General features: G+C 47.2%; 1 protein-coding gene across 4 annotated transcripts in view; it reads right to left on the bottom strand.

Moving 5' to 3' along the window:
• The window catches only part of Mylk (myosin light chain kinase), a 254,873-nt gene that overhangs the window by 5,774 nt on the left and 225,485 nt on the right, over positions 1-23,614 (bottom strand). For all 4 annotated transcript variants that reach the window (XM_034514936.2, XM_076942877.1, XM_076942876.1 and 1 more), the window contains 5 exons: positions 18,399-18,616; positions 16,274-16,397; positions 9,011-9,163; positions 6,728-6,851; positions 748-877 (listed from right to left, as the gene is read on the bottom strand). In XM_034514936.2, coding sequence (XP_034370827.1) covers positions 748-877; positions 6,728-6,851; positions 9,011-9,163; positions 16,274-16,397; positions 18,399-18,616 — 749 coding nt within the window. The remainder of the gene's footprint in view (positions 1-747; positions 878-6,727; positions 6,852-9,010; positions 9,164-16,273; positions 16,398-18,398; positions 18,617-23,614) is intronic.

The raw sequence follows: 23,614 nt of genomic DNA, 5'->3' as shown, positions 1-23,614 counted from the left end.
GAGAATGCTCCAGCTACCCTACCTTGTGCACACAACACTGCTAGACTCACTTGCCCACCTGTGGGTAGCAGAAGCCTCCTCACAATGGGAATGAGGGGTATCTGCCTCAAGAAGATACGAGTCTTCATGTGCATGTCTAAAACACCAGAGGCCAAGGCCTTTACTGTGGAGGACATGGTTGAGGTAGCATTTTGCATGTGGCAGCAAAGAGCTCTCCCTATCAGTTCCAGGAGGGGCCTGCTGACCAGTCTGCCCAGGCTACATGTTCTTAAGCTGTATAAATGCTGTCATGGAATCTGGCCTGAATTAGTTATTTAAAAAAAAAAAAAGAAAGAAAGAAAAAGAAAAAAACCCCGTAAGGCAGCAGAAATTGAGAGGATATTTTAAAAATGTTATGTAACCATATCTGATTTTTATTTTATTTATTCTTGTCTATCAGTATACAAAAAATATCATTTATAATAAAGAAAAAAAAAGATTTTAATGAAGGCCTTCTTAAGTCTTCAACAAAATTTAGACAAAAGAAGCCGATGAGCTAGTTCTAGCAAACAAATAATAGCTTTTGCTCTGAAAATAGTTAACAATTAAAGAATAATTACCAGAGTTAATAGTTGTCAGGGAAACCCCGAAAGTCCTTCTGAACTTAACACTGTAGAGCTATTAAACACCCAAATTAAACCCTAGATTCTTAAGACGTTCCTCTACCCGCAACTCTTCCCCTCTCACAAGTGCCTGGAAAAGCCTTACCTTCAGACTCTAGCTTCTCTGCATTGATGGGGCTGGTCGGTGACCCTGTTGAAGATTTCCTGCCACTGAGCCCCGAGATCATTGCCATAGAGGACAGTCTCCCGATGGCTCTCACAGCATTGCCTGTTTTCTGGAAAAGAGACACAGAGGTTGGACTCAGGCGGTGTCCCTGGTTCCAGTTTGCAAGTTCTGATCAGAGGTGAAGAGACCAGGCTGGGAGAAGCAGCAGCTGGATGCAGGGCCTCTGGAGTGAGCCCAGCCTCGCTCTCCTCACACTGTCAGCGTGTCCGAAGATGTTCGGAGAATGGAATGGGTCCTGGAACTGATGTGCGCGTTAATGTGACTAAACAAGGTCAACATGAGACAAAAACTCTTTTCATACTGTGCTTCAACTCCCATAAAAGGGATAGTTTATATAAAGCAACTGCAGCCTGAGACAGCTCCAAAGACTTATTGCTCGCTGGGCCCAGTGGGGCTGTTCCTCATAAAACAATGCCTGCAACAGGATTTCAACTGCTCAAAGAGACAGTTACTACAGACCCCATGGGTCCAGAAGAACGAAGCAGCGTCTTATTGACCTTGGACAAGCCACTTGACCTCTCTAGGCTTCAGTTTCCTTCTGTGTTTAAGAAGGTCCCATTTAGTTCTGTTTATGATTGCGATACTTCAGAGATTTGAGGAAACACCCAGGCTGGCCCCAGCGCCAGTTGATGGCTGCACAGTGGAGCTGTCCCTTCCTAGCGTCCACTCACGTGTGCGAGACAAACACCCAAATGGGCCACTTGGGAGAGGGTGAAACTTTTGCTGAACAGTATGATTTGTCATATGTCTACACACGGTCAGAGTTCGGTGCTTTAACATGTTGCCTTCCCTCTGTAGACCTCATACTGTGCCAGCAAAACCACTTTGTTCCCGAATTAATTTTACAAACTCAGGCATTTCAGTGAAGCCTCACAAAAAGTCAAGAACTTCAGAATGTTGAGGAATCATGCAAAAGTGTGTGTGTGTGTGTGTGTGTGTGTGTGTATTTGTATGTCTTCAGCAGAGACCTGCTGTTGCAATCATAACTGTGTTTCCATCCTGCACTATGCTCTCGTTCGAACCTATTTTGGTGCATTTTGGAAAAACACTCAGACTGGCTCTGCTATCTGGCCACTGGTCTCCTGCACACCGCACGGTAGAGTGTGGGCATGCTCCTGGCTCTCTGCTACCACAGTGAACAGAACCCAGGGGTCCCAGGTAGGGTGAAGAGAGAAGGTGCTGGCCCTGCAGAGTGAGAACACGCGGCGGTCTTCAGGCTCCCCCAGTGGTCTGGCTGATGGCTTGCTTTGCAGGTTGCAGTGTGAGGTTCCCACCTTTTCTCCTAACAACCTACCTTGTCCTGAGAACTGATAAGGTGGCACCCATCCCAGTGGAGTCAAGATCTTAGCAGCTCACTCCCTAATCAGCTGATCCTCCTTTCTCAGCTGACTATCCCTCTTTGCAATACATAGTGGTTTGTTCTGGATTCACTATTGAACCCAGAATATCCCTTCCCAGCAAGGCCAGTTCTCTGATCACTCATTACCCTGTTACCAAGTCCAAGTTAGTTCTTTCTTCTCTGAGGACTGGTGTCTGGATTTTCAATAGATTCAAGATTTTAATCTCCTTGTAGTTCTAGTTTTCCCAAAGGATTGCTGATTCCTGTTCAGGAATGGGTAGCAGGACCCTCACACTCTGAGGCCACATGGACTCTTGATTCCAGACCTGTGGAATGGGGTTTGTTGGGATTGTATTCACTGCATGCTGTGGAGAGATGATGTCTTTCTTCTTTCTTGGTTTCATTTTGTAACTAATGTTATTAACATGAACTTAAAAGAAAGAGGTGAACAAAAGTCCCAGTATTTCAGACAAGAGTAGCAAAAGAACAGACACTGTCATGCGACAGACTCCCAGCAGGACATTCATTTAATTTCTTAAGTGAGGATATTTGCAAGGGCTTAGTAAGGAAAAAAAAAAGTAGTCTACACCAGAATTCATTCTTTGGAAAGTGCTTTCTGAAAACCAACAGAAAGGATGGATGGCATCACTGTCCAGTCGACTTGCATGTCCCTGAGCTGAAACCTGATTGTGGCTTCACAGAGACATTTGGAAATTTTGGAACAAAAATCAGCAGAGCCAAGTTTCAGTTCTTGAGCCCGTTTAGTGAGAGCTGCTTTCTTTGTTGGAGGACAAGGTTGGCTAAGGCTGTGATCCTGGCAGACAAAGTCTGCCCAGGCCTCCCAATTATAGTCCCAATTCCTTAACTGTCAGAGAGCCAGCTAGGATGACCAGGAGTGTTGGTCCACCACTGTTCATCTCCCAGGATTAGGGTCTTGCAGTGCAAACAGCCAAATGATGCCTGGCAAACTTAGGCAAGCTGGTCACCCAAACCCCAGCCCATACACATCTTCTTAAAACAGCCTCAGGATGACAGAGCCTCTAACAAGTATATGACAGCCAAGAGCAGTCTATATTAATATTTCTATTTTAAAATATATAGAAGTCTATATTAATATATCTATATTAAAATATAGAGCATACTCTAATATTTTATCCCCTGTTATTTTTATACATACTTCTGGGGTCTCTGCAGTTTCTAGAAAATAAATGCACTAACTGTAGGCCATTAATTTCCACTCTTCTTTCTACGCCCCCTCTCATGCCCAGTCTTTTACACCTAGTTTGCAGACAGAAGTCCTGCTATCCTCCCCAACTTACCCCAACTGCTACACTTCACGCACACAGCTTTGCATTAGACTTCTTTCAGAATAACTTTACCCAAAGACCAATGATATGATTAGACACCCATGCCCCACATAGCTCCACAAGGAGAGATTTGTTACCAGGTTAGTTCCCTGTTTTGGGGGCCTCTTATCAGAATAGGGGAGTTGTTAGAAGGTTCCTTCTGGAGTTAGCATGGCCACATGTGCCCCATATTCTCTCTGCCTGGATAGCCCACTCCTAGTCCTCTCTGTTGTGCTGCACACTCCCTTGGCTGCTCTGATACAGAGTCCCCTATTTCTGGGGAAGCCAAAGTCCTAGAACTGGAGTTTAAATGTGGAAAAGATTTCCCTAAGGAAGAATCTTAACAGCAGGTCAGCACAGCTGAACTGTTCCCAGTGAAATTAAGCCTGGGGACATTCATGTTAAGTGAGATTTTTGTGGACTAATTTGTGAGCAATTTTGCAGAAAAATCATTTCCAAATGTTTTCACTTAAATTAGAAAAGAGAAATGGAGTTCTTTTCTAAATTTGATCCCTGCCCTTCTGGAAAAGCCTATGACCAGTAAAGGGCAAATTCAGCAACAAGGGATGAGCTGTAGGGTGTGGTTCCCTGGCTGTAGAGATAGAACCATTCTCTCTTCCATACCCACAGCTCCTCTCTGTGCCCATACCCTGGGCTTAGCACCCTCCTGGCGTAGAGCCACTTACAGATAATTCTGAGGTGACAGGTCTGCTCTTAACTAGTGCCCCAAGCAAGCGAGATCCAGTTAGACCTGCTTCTTTGAAGACTGCCCTACTCTTCCTGTCTTTCTAGAAGAATTCTCCGACATCTGATGGCCAGAGGACCATCAACAAAGGCAACTTTGATTTTGTGGATACCTTAAAAAAATTTAAGTCTACTTCCTACTCTGACCCGAAAGGCCCAGGTGGTAAGAGATGGATGTTCCAACCTACCTTGCACCTGGAGGAGTCAGGATATCAGCCCAGTCCTTTTGAGCAAGAACTGACTGCCCTATAGCAGGGCTCTGACTGCTGTGTGCTCAAGATGCAAGTCCCTGAAGCCCTTCAGCTGCAGGCCCTTGTGGTCTCTCCTCAGCTCCTAACCCATGTGTTATGTTGTGTTTTCTAAGGAATCTGTGGTTAGTCACATGTGTAGTAGTGACCAGTGTTCCATGGATTCCTTTTTCCCAACATACTGGCAAAGTCTCAGTCTCCCAGCTCTGGATCTCCAGTTAAAAGCTCTGCCTTTAGGTCCATCCTTACATAGTTTCAAGGCATGCCCAGTTTCCACCTGCCATTTCCTCCACCCAGGCTGTGGCTCCCTTCCTTCTGGGCTTTAACTATGGCCCCTACTAAATTCCCACCTCCTTCCCTTGCAGACTCTTATAACCATCAACTCTAGTGGAATGGCCCCTTCTCCATCCATACTCACATATATGTGTGAGGATAATCTCCTGTGTTCTGTGTGGAAGCATCACCTGTCAATAAAAAAGCTGTTGGTCTATTAGCTTAGGCAGGATATAGGAAGAGGGAATTCCAGTAGGGAAAGGGATTCTGGGATACAGTGAGGTACTGGAGGAGATTCACCCCAAACTCTGAGGAGACAGACTGTATGAAACCAAGGAGAGGTAACTAACCATGTGGCAGGACTTAGAATAAACTGGTTATATAAGTTACAAGCTAGTTGGGAAATGAGAAAATGCTTATGGTCTAAGAATTTATTCATAATTAATTAAGTCTCAGAATTGTTATTTCGAGAACGGGGGAAGGGTGGTAAAACCCTTGGATACATATATGGTCATGGGGTTCTGCTGATCATTTGTAACTCCTGGTGTACTTGCGTTCTTTTATGTGACATTGCTTTGGTTTCCCACTGCACTGTACATCCCTTAGGTATGGAAACCATGTCCTTTCCAGAAACCCAGGAGCTTTACAGTTCCAACTGTGATGAAAGAAAGAGTCAAACAGGGAGAGGCCGCTAAGTGCCCTAGGGTTTGGATGACAATGTCACCATCTTGTTATTAGAGGCAGTTAGGTCTGTCTTTGTTAAGGATGTATACTTTAGAGTCAGATTCCAGGCTTGATTCCTGGCTTTTCTGCTGAGCCCTGTAACCCCGGATGATGCCCCATCATCTACTTGCTTCCTTGGTTTGTCTGTAAAGTAGGGACAATAATAGCTACAATGGTAAGATTTAAAAGCAATGCACAGGCACATTTGTAATGTTTAATACTTATTGTCAAATTGTTAGGGTCTAGAAGCATTTAGGAGATCAGCCTCTGGGTATACTAGTGAGGGACTGTCTAGATTAGGTTTGCCTCTGGATTTGCCTGTGAGGGATTATCTAGATTAGGCTAACTGTAGTGAGGAGACCCACTTACTCTGAGCAAAACTGTTCCACAGGCTGGAGTCCTCGACTGAATACAAAGAAAGCAAGCTGGCAGTTCATTGATCTGTTTCATCCTTGCAGATACAATGTGACCCATGGCCCCAATCTCCTGACACCGTCTTCTCCACCATAATGGACTAGGCCTCAAACTCTGAGCCAAAATAACCCCTCTTTCTCTTAAGGTGTTTTATCATAGCAAATGGGAAAAAAAAATCCCTAACACATACCCCAAATCCTTTGAATAACTCTGATCCATGGCCAGTCCTCCATACGTATTAGCTACAGGTGGGGTTGCAGAATGTCACCATGTTCTAGGTACTGTTCTAAAGACCTTTACAATTTGTCTTATGATTTTCCACAATTTTTGGTGCCAGTGTTACCCCCACTTGACAGATACAAACATGACTCCCCAGCAAAGCTAACTACCTTGCCTAAAGTTACCATTGTGTCCTCTTTGTAGCATGCATCCTCCCTCCCTCTCTCACAAAGACGTATGTGACTATCACCCTTAAGGGTCCCAGCTTCTCCATGACTGCTAGGCACCCTTCAAGGTCATCTTGCTCTTTGGCAACCAGGAAGACATGGCTGTTAGCACTTTAGCCTGGTTGAGTGGAGGTTGCACAAGGCCTCTGGTCCTCAGGAGACAAAGCCAAGCAGGTGTGAAGATTCCTCTGAGCTACGGACTTTGTGCTCAAGGATGTTAGTAACTCAGCACCTTAATCAACTGTCTCACTGGACATAGGTCATTGTAGAAACAAATTCAAACTTTGATGGAGTGAAGCTAGGGCCATCTGGGCCCAAATGGAGCTAATCTGAGAGCAGCATCCTGTCCCACTGAGGCCACGTTACCTGCCACTTCCTCCTTGCCATGTATTTCTTCATCCGATCCTTGGACAGCTTCTTGGCCTCCATGTTCTTGGTGTCTTTCATCAGCCAAGGGTGCTGAAGGCACTGGGTGCAGTCCAGACGGTTTCTGATGGAGGCAGAGATCAGATGATTTCTGAGGGAACCTCAGAGAAGATAAATGGGATGCCATCTGTCCCTGGTTACATGGGGCACAGCCCAGGTCTGCCTGTTCCCAGTTCACACACCATGACCAGGGGCACTCTGTGCTTGCCCTTTCCCCACCTTGATCTGATTGCTCTGACTGGACCCAGCCTAACCACCAGCAGATTCTCAAACTTCTGTGGTGCAAGAGGGTCAAGGTTTTAAGGCAGACAGGCCCAGCACCATATTTCAGGGAGGTTTGTCCTTCTGCTGGTCACATGTGGGCCTGACCCTTTGGCCTCCTAAAATAGGGGATGAGAGTGGAACACTAAGACAAACCTGCAAGAATCTCTGAATGTTCATGCCTTACACTATGGCTGAATATCAGGTCTCCCTGTCACAATCCAAAGAGGTGTGTCCTACACTCAACTCCTAAGTTACAGCAGCCTAAGCACTGCATTTCATCTTTCTGAGAGCTTCTGGAATCTGGAAACATTTCAAGGGCATCACTTTACTTGCAACAAGATTAAGTCCAAAGAACCACATGCTAACACAGAGGAAAAGTAATGAGAGAGAAGCACAGTTCAGTGTGGGGGAATCTTTAGAGAAAAGGATCACCATGTCTTAAGTTGACTTACATCCTTTTAATGTCTACATTTTGCATGTATAACTTTATTAAAGACATTAAAAAATGACAGATAGTGGTCTCTGGTGGGATATGCTGGATTTAAGGATTTAAAAGATTGTAATGTTTTACTCTGTGTGATGAAGCTGGTTCCTCCAGGAGTCCATTTTATGAGCACATAAAATGGTGTTGGTAAATCATTTTAAGAGCAGATAAGAAAATGAGGTACAAACAATGCCTCATCTCTCAAATGTGTGAGTGAAATTTAGTTTACAAAAGCTATCTCTGGGCCAGAGTTATCAGAAGGAAGCTATCTATCTTAGGAGTAAGAACCTTCACCTTGAAGGGGAGCCCAGACTCTCATGATATGCAGATTCTTTTGGGGTCATGCCTACTTCTGACACAACTGTGGCCACTAAGAGGCAGGGACTGCACTGTGAGGAAGTACGGATGTCACCTGGGGAGTCTGAGTCTGGGAGGCTCAGGAGGATTCAGATAAATGGGCATTTGGAGAAATAGATACAGCCATCTAAGAGGGTCTCTAAGAACCCCCCTCCCGTAGCGACCACTCTCCTATTCCTGGGTGGGAGGTGGCAAGCTACAGCACAGGGAGCCACAGAGCAGGTGGACAAGTGGAAGCCAGGTTGTGAAGTCACCTGCTAGCTCTGAACTTCTTGCCTACTCCTGGAGGTGGCTGCCTCTCCCATACCACCTATGTCAACACCACCCTTCTTGGCATGGTCCCAACTATCTCTTATTGCCAAATCCCACTCAGAGCTGGGGGTAGAGTTGGGGTACCGGAAACAGGTTCTGCCTCTGGATACTCATTTACAGAATGTCACATGACACCCTAGAGCTCCTTGCCCTGGTATCTCTCCAGAGCCTCTTATCTTCTGGCTTGAGTTTGGCTGACTCCACTCACCCGGAGAGACAGATCAACAAGCCGTGTAACCCCTGCCCAGCTTCTCCACCTAGCCTGTCTCCAACTATGACAAAGGCTGTCTGCTTCACCGTTCTTCACAGCTCGCCATCAAAGGCAGGAGCATCCCAGCACCCATTTCTCAACAATGTGTTGTACATTAGAAGGAACTGGGCCATATCTAAGGAATGATTTTGATGTGAATGAAACACCAAGCCAGAGTAATCTGGGGATATAAAGAGGCCCCTCAAATGGGTTGTTGACTGTTTCTATAAACACTTATAAGTTAGACAGGCACCCCCCACCCCCACCCCAGTGAGCCTTAAAGAGCGCCACAGCGAAACAGCCTATAAAAGGCCAATCATGACAGAGAAGCTGTCCCTTCCTGGAGACCCTTGCTCAGGGCTCACCAATCCAGTGGGGTTTCTATGCGTCAAAAGTGGGGCAAGGTGCCTCGCACCAGGAACTAGAACCACTCCACACAACCACTGGCTTGGCCCTCACTGGACACTCCTCCCTTTTCAGGGGACACAGGACTGGTGCAGGCCCTGCCTCCCAGAACTAGCCAGAGACTGATGAGACTGCTGTCCCCGCTCATTACTTCATATCTTTCTTCAGCAAGTTACTGATGAAATCTTTCGCATCATCGGAGATCTCATCGAATGCTTCATCATCGAAGTCCCAGGTGGCTGAAGTGACATTGGCTAAGGTCTCGTTATCATTGTCACCCATGAAGGGGGAAAGTCCGCTGACCCTGGGGAGAAGAGAGGTAGAACAGGAATGAAGTGGGTTAGGCTGGGACAGGTAGGGGCATGACTCCTCTAAGTGAGTGTTAAGGTCAAAGGTGAAGCTCAGCCCTACACTCCAAGCATAACCGGATGGCTCTTGCACCTGCCTTTCCTCTACCTCCAAGAGGAAATCCATAGGGTTTCTGTATCTCTCCTCAGTCGTTCACTGCACCTAGGGGTATCCCCAACCTCTATATCAACCACCTGTGAGGCTGACGTGGGAGACTTGATTAATCTACAGCTATGCATAAAATTGACCTGAGAAACCCCTCCCTCTCCCTCTTCTATCCTGATCCCAGGCTGGCCCTCAGCCCTTACAGACCTTTCAATGGGTCCCTCCCTCCCATCTGGTCTGTATACTCTTCTCCAGTCTCCTTCTACTTTATAACCTCCAGCACCGGGGGGGGGGGGGGGGGGGGGGGGGGGTTGGGGTTGGGGGAGGCACCATACAAGGATGGCTCATCAAATGTTAGCTAAATAAAAACGAGGGCTTTCAGTCAGCGAGGAGGAGGTGTCGGCTGCCTGTGGCACTTGTGTCATACGGGAACACAGGTTATGCGGCAGAGAACAGAGCGCAACCTCTTTACTAGCTGAGCGACCGACCTTGTGCGCTAGCTATCTCTACTCTCTAGTCCACTTTTTCTTCCAGCTCTAAAATAGTCTCTCAACTACATGGTCCCTGTCCCCTCGCTAGCAGTAGGCACTGAGCACAGGTTACCACCTGCAGTGTAAAGGTCTGAAATAGATCAACTCATTTACTCTTCACATTGCCCCGGAACACAGGTAATTTTCACTTCTTCATTATATAGAGACAGCAAGTGAGGCCCAGAATTTGTTAGGTAGCCTGCCCAAAGACTCCCAGACATTGAGATGTGAAACTTGGAGCCTGGGTGCCCAGGCCCACCCCTGGCTGCTGCTGCATGCTTATATTTCTATGTAGATTAAGGAAGCCTACGCATCGCACTAGTACCCTGGGCAGCCCGCACTCAGGGTCGTCTGGCACCGCGTATATCCTACCTGTCTAGATAACCTCTTCTATCTCCCCATAGCCTAAGCTAAACACGGTTTGGAAGGCAGTGATCTCAGAGTCAAACGGAACACACTGTGTTCTCACTTGTGGCCTCTATGCACCTCTTCTGCAAGCCAGCCATCCCCCTCACCTTGCATGTCGTCCTGCGCAGCTGCCCGGAGTCCTGCCTTGAGATGAAGCTCAAGCCTAACATTAATGCTCTATCACCACCATCTTGAAACTGTTAGTAATGCTTTCAAATAGTCCAGCTCTTCAGTTTGAAAAGTATATGCTCCACCTCCCCGACCCTGTCTGGACCACATGAGACACATCTAGGGCCCTCTTAAATCAGGGTTTTATGAGCATCCTCCTTCCAAATCCTTATTAATCCATCATCGTCAACAACAATGCACTGACAGCTGCTGGAGCTGCTTAGCACTCAAAAGGCCTCAGCTTCCGAGATCTGCTTGTACCCGAACACTGTGCTTGAACAACACCCACTTGAAGCACTGGGAGGAGGCTGGCCACAGGAGAAGCCCTCTGCTGAATGCAAGTACAGAGCATAGAGAGCTGGTGGGTGTGGATTTTCTCACTCTAGTTTTATACTTGTGGTTTTGAGTAGTACTAAACTATTGCAGATAGCTCTTCTTAAGCAAGACACTGACTTAAGTCCATGAGGGCAATCTAAATCCTTTTTGGTCAACCAAGAGGGGCTGAAGTTACCAGTTCTTGAATTCACACTGTTACGTGCTACTCCATTTTGATGCCATAGGGACTGTGTGTGGCGTAAGCAGGATCCACCAGGATGCAGCCTGTCTTTGCTTGTGGGCACCTGCTTTTGCTGGCCTTTACATATTCTGTTTGAAGCAAGGAGTCCTGTGGTGCTCCAAAAGACAGCAGAAAAGCAAAGGGCGGTGCTGAGGAATGCCGAGAGGGCCCCTTCTGCATGCCTCTTTTCCTAATTAGGACTTGGAATCCTGCAAAGATAGGTCTTAATCGTTGTCCACGTTGCAGGCACAGGGAGCCCCAGCCTCTGGCCTTGGCACTGCTCCTTCCTGGCAGCACACTGATCTGAAACACTCTGTTCTGCCCAGGTCCCCACTCGCCCTAGTTCCCTTTGAATTCGAAACTTACAATACTGGTAGACATAGCATGATGGATAGGTAGAATCAGAATATTTTAGTATTGCTTGTGTTTCTGTTATATTTCTGTTTCAGTACGTAGTGTAGTGCAGGCTGGCCTAAGACTCATGATCTTCCCGGCTCTAATTTACAGGTGCTGGGATGGTGTATATAGCTATACTTAGTTTGAAGTTTCTATTTTTTTTTTCTATTTAGGATTTTATTGCTAGAATTTGCATATAGGGTCATGTGTATTTTTAATCTTAGGGAAAAAACAAACCAACTATTAACCAGTTAGCAAATACACTCATGTCTAGGACACTCCCACCCCCAGTGTTATCTAGTTTTAAATCAAAGAACTTACCAGTTTTCATAAAATCGCTATCTGATCTGTCAGGGAAAGTTCTTGGATACTTGGTTTCTTTCTCAAGGATCTGGCTTCTTGGCATTCATTCTCAAATCTGAGTCATGAAGCTTACACTTCAGGGTGTTCTAACAGTGCTGCACACCCAACTGGGGCCGAACGCATGCTAAAGCAGGCTTCTCTCAGTCTGCTGGATCCCCCAGCCCTGGATGCTTAATTCTCATTTGTTTTATGTATATGAGGGCCTGCATATTTGTCTGTGTAACACGTGTGTCTGGTGCCTGAGGGGGCTACGAGAGGGTGTCAGAAACCCTGGAATTAAGGGTTACAGAAGGTTGTGAGCTGCTACCTAGGTCCTCGGAACCAAGTCTTCTGCAAGAACAGCAAGTGCTCTTAACTGCTGAGTCAACTCTCAGACACCCTAATGGCTTAAAATTTTTGTTTTTCTTTCTTTTATTTTTCAAGACACAGTCTGTCTGGGTAGCCCTAGCTGTCCTGGAACTTGCTCTGTAGGACAGGCTACCCTCAAGCGCAGAGATCCACCTGCCTCCTATGTGGTGGGATTAAGGTCACAATGTCTGGCATCAATTAATTCTTACTCTCCCCACAGCAGACTCTGTTAGGAACCCTGGGGCTGGGGCCTGCTCTTTCCTCAGGGTGGGATGTCAGGAGAGTAGAAAGCATGGAAATGTCCCTGGGACTCTTGCTCCATCACTGTTTTTTAAAGTCACAGACATGATCTGGCTACAGTGGTAGTTAAGGGGCCACATGCCTGCCAGTAGAGCTACTGAGTGCTTCAGAAGGGTTTAGCCTTTATCCCATTTCAACCCTAAGAATCCCCAGTGGACAATGTGAAAGAGCAGATTCATGGGAAGAACTGAGGACTGAACTGGGGGTTTAATCATGTTTGCCAGAGCTGGAATTTCTGGGAAGCAAAATCTGAAGATAGTGGCTGGGTTTGGCAAGGGATCAGAGAGGCAGGGAATCAGCTGAATGCCTGGACTCAGAAGAGATGAGAGCAGCCCAGTCCCAACAGTGCAGACAGAGGCTACAGCCACATACCTCTCCTCCCTCTGGCATCTTCCTGACTTGTACACAGTGTTAGGGGATGGCCCCTGGCTTTCTGCAGTGTGGCAAGTACTCTCCTTAAGATGTAGGGAACACACCTACAGAGGGACCGGGAGTGTGGCCTGGAGCTCCCTCACATTCTCTACCTGCCGAACCAAGCTAACTTTAGAAGGAGATCCAAGGAACCCCCCCCCCCCCTTCAGGAGAATCACCTCAGAGCTGCCATTGTTTCTAGGCAAAGATAGGAACTGCCCTAATTCCTGAGCTGGCTTTTCCTAGAATTCCAGTTCTCACAGTGAGGTTGGATGCCACTGCACTGCCATGCCATGACAGTGGAGTCCATGGATTAGGAGGTACTGCACCAACAGGCGTTGCTCACATTAGTATCTGGCCAAGGATAACAGTGTCCAGCAGCACTCACTGTTCTCCCACAGGGATCAGGAGAGCTTTCTATACAAAGGTGGGAGGGGCCAGCACAGGAACTGTCAGATAGATGACCCGGCTCTGAAGAGAGGGATGAGGCAGGGCACAAGAGGCCACAGGGTATCAAGGGCCTCTTCAGCCGCCTCAGCAGCAGCTCCAGCTCTGCACAGCGGGGCGTAAAGGAAGCCATTTTGTTGGCTTCGGCTTTTGTTTTGAGCATCCTGTGTTCTGCTGAGAGAACCTAGCTCCAAAGAGGAGCTCCCAGATTTGAAGTGACCCTTGAGGAACAGTCCAGAGAACGGCCACAGCAAAGGGTGCAGCCGTCAGGATACTGGGCTGGGTTAAGCCGACTTGCTGCCTCCCTGCCATCCCTCTCTTTATTCCTGACACAAGGTTATCTTCCTTATTTTTTTTTTAAAAACGGTCCTAATTTCTTAGTCTTCGCTTTAAAAGCAATCTAGTAAGCAATGGGGGGTGGGGGGGGGTAAGACAGCATCTATGATAATTGTTATTTTAAAACACAGTGCTCTTCTGACCCAGCAAGCCAAGTTCCAGATAACACTTCCAGTGGAAAATACACAGCATTCTCTCTTAAAAGCACATGTGCCAGAAGGCTGTAACATTACAAACTGAACACTACCTAAGGTCCTATCGTACACTGGATTATGTCCACTCAATGGCATGCTGCAAAGCTTGGGTCGTGAGCCATCCACAGTTGTGTGTAACAGTGTGAGCTAGTCTCACAGCGTTGACTAAAAGAAGCCAGTCACTTCCTTCTGGGTCCTTTCATGAAGACTAGGAATGGACAGAACTGACCCCTAACTTCAGAAGAAAGGATGGTATTGGTTCCCGGGACAGTGAGCATGAGAAGACACAATGGCTGCAGGATCCTGGTTGTATTTGTTTCTCTGACCCAGTGTGGGGGCAAGAACGTGCTCACTGTCAACATTTACCAAGCAGTTCCATTACCGCTGCAATTCGTCCTGGTTTGTTGGGGACCATCCCCATTTTTGTGCTCGAAGTCCTGTACCCTAGGAAACTATTAGTTCTGGGCAAAATGGGACACTTGGTCACCTGCCCAGACCATGGTAAGTGGCCAGCGATGCAGCTTCCACGGCCCCGTGCACTTTGATGTCCAATACAATCAAAGCCCTGCCGCGACCCACTCTGCGTTTGCGCCGAGATCAGACCTGCTTTTGTGACATCCGAGGATCATCCGATCCTCACGTCACAGCAGCTTCCCACAGACGGCCGTGCTGGGAGTGCTGGGAGCAAGCGGAGCCAAAGTGGCCCCAGCAGGGTCTGGACATAGCGAGCTGACAAACGAGGCTTCTGCAGGGCTCTGTTTCACTCGGGCCCAGAGATCAAAATGAGCTCTGGTTGGCCCAGAAGCTACAGAAGAGGCAGATGGAGCTCTCTCTCTCTTCACTTATTAGGGACATGAAGAAAGCAAGTGCAGTGTCCTTGGTCACTAGTAGTGTCTCCTAGAGAGCACAGGGGAAGGCAGAGAAACGCATGGGTTCTTCTCTGGCCCTGAGGAGGGTGACTCTCGGCAGGGAAGGCAGGGGTTCTGTGGTACAAATGCCATACAGGCCTAAGTGAGGGAGGTTGTCGTCACAGGCCACGTTGACGGTGAAACTCCGAGGATACAGAAAGCTCCACCACACCAAAGCTTTTCTAATAGTGTTCCACAAATCAACTGGGCATTAAGAGTCACCTTTCACCCTGGGGGCTGAAGACCCCAAATGTCTTAGATTGCATTCTTTGAGAGCCCCCTTAAATTAATTTTTAAAAAATTGATATGTATGTGTGTTTGTATACACACGTACCTGCATGAACCTGTATGCACCATAATGTGTGCAGGCACTCGTCAGAGCCAGAAGGAGGCTTTGGATCCCCTGGAATTGGAGTCGTAGGCAGCTGTAAGCTGCCTGATGTGGGGGGTGGGGGATGGCTAGAAACAGAACCTGGGTCCTTTGCAAACATAGTAAATGTTTCTAAGCACTGAGCTATCTCTCCAGACTCCTTAAATTTTCTATGAAAAATACTTAATTTCCCTTTTGTCTTAATAAAAATATACATATGTATGTATTTTGAAACAGGGTCTCCTGTAGCCCAGGCTGGCTATGTAGCTGAGGGTAACCTTGAACTTCTTATTCTCTTGTCTCTATCTCTCATGTGCTGGGACTAAAATAGGCTCTACTATATGTTTCTATGTAGCAATGAAGACTGAACCCAGTACCCCATGCACACTGGGCAAGCACCCCCCCCCCGACTGAGCTACACCTTGACTGAGCTGTAATCCTCACAACAATATTTTTAGCAGTTGCGTGCGTGCTACAGCTTTAGGGAGATTATTCCATACCTGCATGTTGCCACACAAACTCAAGGGCCACTTCTAAGGCTGTGGCCTGAAGCTTCAGCACAACCCAACAAAAGGTACGTGGAGGTCCCCTATTCCAAATGTAACCTTGGACAAACACTATGGGCGCCCAGCTTCTATTTCTAAGTGTAGCGTCTCAGGCCGCCCAGTCCTGAGGCAATGCTTGCAATCTGAGGCATTGCCACAGAGATTCAGGTATATTATGGGTTGCCGAGCACTGGTATATACTGTTGGCTTCTCCTCTTTGCCTCCAGCATTGCTAACTCTAATTACTGTATTGGTTTCTGTTGTCTGTTGTTCCCATATAAGTCTCTCCATTAAAAGTGCCCATTAATCATGTTCTCCAGTACATGTACGGGAGTGAGAGACGCAGAGGGACTGTGTGTCCGTCCTGTGAGGATGGGCTTCTGTCCTCAGAAGACAGTGAAGAGGCACAGAATCCCATCTGGGTTTCCTCTCACCTCGTGAGCCTGACCAAAGCCTCCAGGTGGGGGCTCTCCGGTAGGGGGGAATCTTTGTGTGTTGCACTAAATATGGCTACAGAAGGGTGATGCAGGGTGCTCACTCACTGGGAGCCCAGGGCCAGGGTGGGCTGGCAGAGATGGGAACAGCAACAGTGACCCTTCTTCTTGGAAGCTGTGGTCTCCCCTGACTCACCCTGGCCTCTCCCTCACTATCTCCGCACCCCGTCACGAGCCTGGGACTCACAGAATATAGCAGATGACCCCGATGCTCCACATGTCTGTGGCGTAGCCAATGGGTTCATAGTTGATCACCTCAGGAGCCACAAACTCTGGGGTCCCAAAGAGGACCTTCAGAGACCCAGCGTTCTCTGAAATCAGAAAAGAGAGGGGTCAGCTGACAGCAAATCACAGAGCTGGGAAGGCCCTGCCCTTGTTTGTGTAACAGATACACCAAGAAAGCCAACAAACCGTATACCCACCTTTAATGCCTGGCGATGGGGGGAAGAGGCCATTAAAATACCTGTCCCTGAGTGGTCCTTTCACAGGCCCATGTCTCTAGCAATCCCCCAAGGAAGGGACCGTGACTTGTGCTCTGTAATCTCAAGTAGACTGTGACTCTAACATTCACTATGTCTGGTGTTCTCTGTTGCAAACTTCACAGGGATTTCTCTTTCTATTGGATAATTCTTTTGTCCTTAAAAGGATTTTTGTAGCTTAGCATTCTCATTAATGCTAGGAGACAGGGACGATGCCGAGCTACTAGGACAAAAGGGAGGTGCAGGGAAGTGAAGTCACCTCCCCATTCAGCTCATTAGAGGTGGTCAGAACTTGGACCCTGATGGTCTGATTGCTGGTCCATGTTCTCCATTCTCTCCACCCACAGCCTCTCCTATTTATTCTAAATCTCCTTTTCTCCTTTCTAGCTGCTTGGACCATAGTCACAGGGGCCTAAACTCCACAGTGGTCTATCTTGGCCATAAAGGAGCAGAGATGCCCATTAGTGGTCCAGCCCAGATAGGAGATGCCAGTCATGGTTAGTCTGGTTCAACACCTCTGGACTCATTCTAAACAAAGGCCTTAGTGGCCCGCAGCCCAACTCCAGCCTGCACCTAATCCCTCCTGTGCATTCTAACTGCTTCCCTGTTCTTCAGTCCTCAGCCACTGCTGTTCCTTCAGTGTCCCTCTATCAAGGACACGGTATTCCTTGGGTTCTGTTGCTGAGAGCTCCTTAGGACAGTGCTTCCCCATTTGTTCCACTTATTGGTGGTTGCGGTCCAAAGGAAGAGCCTGTGTACTGGTGACCGTCCCTACCCCTCCTTGTGGCAGAAGAGAGTAGAACAGGCGTATTCTCTCAGTATCAGGGAAGGTTCTGGCCATCCTGTGCTGACCATCAAGCAAATCCAGGCCTACGAGGACCTCGCCGAGCTCTCAGTGTCCTCTGGATGAGCAACAGAACCTCACCCAGGACTGGGGGGTTTACAAGGCATTCTCTCATCCAAGTATTTTTGGCTTCTCACAGGGTGGCAGAATACAGACTAGCTCAGTCCAGCCCCATGGCTGTGTATTGACAGAACAGTGTCCAGGAGGGAGGAAAGGATGTTGCTCAGTGATAGAGCTGGAGAGCCACAGAGGCAGAGTAGACACAGGAAGGGGGCACACGAGCCACAGTTGCTGGTCATAAAGACTTCCATGCCTGGAAAGAGATTCTGATCACTCCCTGCCCCCCCCCTCTTCTTCCTGCTGAAGATCTCAGAAGTTAGGGGGTTAAACAGCAAGGTGCTGATAACAGAACATGCTCCCACAGGGTTCAGGGTCCCTATGTCTAGCCTCAGCGTGTCACTGGCCCATGGTGAAACCTGCTGGACAAAGCTTTGGAGAATGTGTGTTATCTCCTAGCCTATAAATTCTCCTTCCTCCTCTGAGTAAGGATGAGTGAGGCTGGTTATACATTTTCTTTGAATGTGAATGTAATCGTCAAAATGTAACATAAGGCAGAGGGGAGGAGCCATCACAACCAAAATGAGTTGTCACTAATGTCATCATCGTCATCGTCTTCATCATCATCACCACCACCAGCACTGTTGCCATCATCACATATGTAGTGAGGGCCAAAGTGCTTACTGTGTGTAAGGACTGTCGCTATTGTGTATCAGCCACCCAACAGCCCTATGGGGCAGGAGCTCTTAATTAAGTCCCCTTACAGAAAAGGATCTTGAGTTTTAGAGTAGGGGCTCGACTTGAACCTGAGAAGTCTTACTAGTCTCGAAGTTTGGCTCCAACATTGTACGTCTCTAACACGCAGTGTGTAGAACACACACAGCCACTGCCACCACACAGTAGCAACAACAGGGCAGGTAGATTGGCCTTACCGAGTCTTCGTGCCAGGCCGAAGTCTATGAGCTTGATCCTGGTGCCTGTCTTGTTGACACACATGATGTTTTCAGGTTTGAGGTCCAGATGCACGATGCCCTGCTTGTGGATGTACTCCACCCCTTCCGAAATCTGCCTCATGTACTTGATGCACTCCCGCTCTGTCAGCTCGAAGTCCTCGTCAATGATGCGCTCGAACAGCTCACCCCCTGACACGCTGTGGGGACAGGAAGAGGCAGGAAATGCACTGCAGTCATACTATAGAATGCTAGGGGCCAGGACGGCAGGGTGTGCCTGTGTGTATGTATATATGTGTGTGTGTGTGCGCGTGTGCATGTGTGTATGTGTGTGTGTATGCATGTGTGTACAGTCACACCATAGAACACAGGGGGCCAGGACGGCAGGGTGTGCCTGTGTGTGTGTGTGCATGTGCATGTTTGTATGTGTGTGTGTGTATGCATGTATGTACAGTCATACCATAGAACACAAGGGGCCAGGATGGCAGGGTGTGCCTGTGTGTGTGTGTATGTGTGTGCGTGTATGTGTGAGTGTGTGTGTACACGCACAGGCATGTGCAGGCTCATGTGTTTGTGCTGGTGCATGTGTGTGTGCATGCCTGTGTGCATGTATATGTACATGTGTATAGTCACACCATAGGATTCCAGAGGCCAGGATGGCAGGGTGTGCCTGTATGTATGTGTGTACACATGTGTGTTTGTGTGTGTGTACACGTGTGTGTGTGCACATGTGTACAGTCACACCATAGGATTCTAGGGGCCAGGATGGCAGGGTGTGCCTGTGTGTGTGTGTATGTGTGTGCGTGTATGTGTGAGTGTGTGTGTACACGCACAGGCATGTGCAGGCTCATGTGTTTGTGCTGGTGCATGTGTGTGTGCATGCCTGTGTGCATGTATATGTACATGTGTATAGTCACACCATAGGATTCCAGAGGCCAGGATGGCAGGGTGTGCCTGTATGTATGTGTGTACACATGTGTGTTTGTGTGTGTGTACACGTGTGTGTGTGCACATGTGTACAGTCACACCATAGGATTCTAGGGGCCAGGATGGCAGGGTGTGCTTGTGTGTGTGTTTGTGCGTCCATGCATGTTCACAAGCTAAGTTTCCACCGTCCCATTCATTCTACAAATACACCTACTAGGCTACTAGAGTGCTCAGGGAAGCACCTGAAATCTGGCCTGGTACGAATGGAGAAATATGAACAAGGTTACCTTATTTAGAAGGGTGTCCCTTGCAGTCTTTCTCTCTCATAGACCCTAGCTGTGTCTTTTAGGGACAGGGAACTGACATCTCAAATAGTCACTTTCTTATAGAATATAAGAATATACTTGCATAGTTGGGAACAGAAAACTATCTTTGATAATGAAAATCCTCAGTAAAATTTCTGGTGTTGGACGTAGCCTATTGCATAGTAGTTGTGATAAATTTGCTGACCCTGAGAGTTCACTCTCTCTGGCCATAGCTAACTTATCTTGCTAGAATGCCTTCCTTGCCTTTTTACCTGGCAGACTATGTGTCTTGGGTGTGTGCAGTCCATGTCTAGAACCCACAGCCGGGCATCCACTGTTAACCTCAGGTAGCCAGCATATTGCCCTGTGAATATGCACAGCCCTGATGTCTGAGGTTTGCTGTCTTCTGATCCCTCACCCCAGACTTCCAGACCCACTTTTCTTGCTCATTCCTTAGAGGATTTAGAGCCCTGCCCATGCCGACCTAAGTGGCATCCAGGTGTTCTACAGTAGCCTGTCAGTCCACTTCTAGTACTGTATGTACAAGCTCTCCTCTAGGGAGTCATCACGAATGCAGAGCCAGGTGTGAATCCAATCTCTGAGTTTTAGAAGCTGTGACTTCGGGCCAGGTAGTTCCTTGTCACTGACTGTTGCAGGAAAGACAGACAAGAAGATGCCAGAGCCTGTATAACTCCATTACCACATGGCTCCTCTGGAAGAGCCGAGTTGGTAACCGTCAGTGGGTATCACTGGCCACTAGAAGGAGCTAGAACAGACGCTTCAGAACCACCTAGAGAAGAAAGACCCTGCAAAGCCAGCAGGTGGCGCGTCTTTTCTGAAGCCTCCATTTCTACTGATTTCCAGGAAAGCTCTAAGACAAACCCTATCATTATGCCACAGTTTCAATTGCGCTATCTGTAAGATATGGATAAAAACATCACTACCTCACAGGTTTTCTCACAAAACAAAACAAAAAAAAACTTGGACTGAGTTAACACTATAGGCAAACTATGCAGTAGGGTACTGGCATGTTATAAATCTTTTTTCTTTTTAAAGAGTCATTTGGATTTATGTTGAAAATACAGATTCTTGGGGCTGAAGAGATGGGTCACAGGTTAAGAGCACTGGCTGCTTGTCCATAGGACCTAGGTTCCTCTCAGCTCCCACAGGATATCTCACAACTGTCTGTAAATGGAGCTTCACACAGACATGCATGCAGGCAAAACACCAATATAAAATAAACTATTTAAAATTATATATATACACATACATATATACACACATACATACATACATACATATGTAAGAAAATACAGATTCTCAACTGAGCAATAAGTGTAGATGTCTAAGCCATGAATCTCATAGGGCTGCATTTCTAGAGGTAGATGACTTGTTCAGTATCAGTTCACATAGGCTCGAACCTATTCAGCTATAGCTAATGTATCTCTAAAGCTCTTCTTTAGTCACTTCCTGGTATGGAAGGACTTAAGTACCAAGTTTCATAGTTCTGTAGGTTTCTCTTCAAAATGGTCAAGACTTCAGGGAGAAGGTATTGGGTTGCTAAAGGCTGCTATCTACAGACATGGGCCAAAATGGTGCCAGATGAAATGTGTTCTTAATAAACTGATATCGAGTGAATAAATGAATGGATACTATCACCAACAGTACCCATCCCAAGGGACCAAGCTTATCTCCAGAGCTGCAGTTCTGGGCAAACCTTCCCCTGCAGGTAGAGAGGATAAGGCTAACCAGGGACTTGGTACCTAGTCTTTACTCTCTGCCTCTTGGCAGCCAGCTGGATGCTCTTTTATAAATGTTGCCAACAGTACAACGAAGATGACATCAGTCACCTGGTATCCCGTTGAAACTTCATATCCTCTCCAGGGCTCAGGGACCCATCACCACTTGGGACAGTCCCAACCAAGCACTTCCAAAAGGAGAAGCCCAAGTCCAGGCAGGACCCACCCTGCTGTATGCTTGGGGCTTGTCCAGAAACCAAACAGGCATATTCTTCCTTATTTCCCATATATCTGAGGTGGGACTCTGGAATACATTTAATTTTTCTCAATTGGCCTGCTGACTGTCAACCTTTTCCTTTGTTTGTGCCTGTGTATTAGACTAGGTTGGAAGGGATGAGTCCTGGTTCAGTTCCTATCACAGAGCAAGCTCTTAACTCTCACCTCAATAGAGGCTAATCTGGCATCTATGCCTGTGAGAGGCTAATCTGGCATCTATGCCTGTGAGACTCGCTCTGTCCATGGGGGAGGCGTGGGGTACAGGGATAAAAGCCAGACCAGCTAAAACCTCCTTACATTTCTCTGCTTTTTTTCCACCCAGCTTGCCAAGTCCCAATTCCAAGCTAAGTATGGTATTCTGCCCACTGGTGCCGCAGCCTGGCCTTACCCAGACTCGCCTGCCCCCTCCCCCGCCCTCCCCACCCCATGAACTTGCTTAAGGTTTAACTTCTAAAGATAAGACATTTCTCCACATCCTCACGTACCCACACTGCATGGACTAAGCAATCCATTCTAAAACAAATGAGAAATCTCAGTCCACAAAGACTTGGAGAGCTGTGACAGAATCACAGGCAGGGAGGCAAGATCCCTAAAAGGGAGTGGTGGTGAATCTGACCACAGATACTAATGAAAATATTCTCTGAGTCTTTTATGATTCCATGGAAAGTAGAATTCTATAGTCAAATGGGAGCTTACTGAGATTATTCAAGGCTAGTAGTACCTAACAATTAAAAAAAAAATCACATTTCAATAGCAACAGAGTTTGAAGGCGGGCTTTTAGAGTGTTAGAAAGGACTGGACCCACAGCATCTGCTTAGATGTTAAAATGCTCCCAGGATACCTTTAAGTGGAAAGCAAACTAGAACACAGGGAAAGGTCAACCTATCATTCTTCTGATAGCTGTCTATGGCCATGCACTGAGCCTAAAAGCACAATTCCCCCTAATCCCACAGCACTGTGTGTGTGTGTGTGTGTGTGTGTGTGTGTGTGTGAGAGAGAGAGAGAGAGAGCCTTCACAGTGAAGCTAAGGATTGTCAGAGTTGACTAACTTATTCAAGATCACATCATGAGGGGTGTGGCTGGGATCTGAGTAGGGTTATCTGACTTAAATCTGCACTTTCAACTGTTTTTGTGTGTCCCGAGAGCGATTTCGAGAGGAATGTGCCTAATGTCACTGTGTGGAGGGATGAGAAGAGGTAGCCTTTCCAAACTCCGGCCTGGTCCCACCTGAGGAAGAGTGCCAGTCAGAGTAGACAGCTTCTCTTCTCCAAAGAACTGATTCTGAAGTTCAGGATGTGCACAAGAATACCTTGAAAATCCTCAAGCAAACATGCCCTCTCACCTTGTGAACTTTCACTTCTGGGACAGAAGCCACAGGTGCACACGGTCGTCAGGGAAAATACGTATGTGCAAGGTTGCAAGCAATGCTTACAAAAGCAAAAGAGGCGTGAAATCACCCTATCTCTTATTAAACGCAGATGGCTCAAACTTACACACTGTGGTGTGTGTGACCTGAGGTCGCTCGGAGTTCTGAGGATTGCAAGGCTTGTTGCAAGACCAGCTTACTGAAAGCTACTCAGTGCTGGACACTGAGTTCAAGTCACACATTGCGATAAACTCCAGGACAGTAAAAACGCAGATGTTATATCTGTTTGCATTTTCATAAGGAACGTTGGATGAATACAACAAAATCCCCCCAAAATGATTTACCTCTGGTCGTGTAGAAACAGGAAAGATGAGTGAACAGATGGGGAAGAAGACTCCTTATCATTTTTCCTTATCATTTTTAGTGTGGCTTTATATATTAAAAAATAAGGTTAGACAGAGAACAATGAAGGTGTCTGTGGAAGATTAGTGATTCTAGACTATGTTTGTGTATGTATACATATGATGGGCAGGGTGGAAGTCTGGGCTACAGAGAAACAGTGGATTCTGGGAAAGCCTTACCTGC

This window comes from Arvicanthis niloticus, chromosome 12 (genome assembly GCF_011762505.2).
Source record: "Arvicanthis niloticus isolate mArvNil1 chromosome 12, mArvNil1.pat.X, whole genome shotgun sequence".
NCBI lineage: Eukaryota > Metazoa > Chordata > Mammalia > Rodentia > Muridae > Arvicanthis > Arvicanthis niloticus.
The sequence above is the reverse complement of the archived record's forward strand: the minus strand, read 5'-3'. Positions and strand labels throughout refer to the sequence as shown.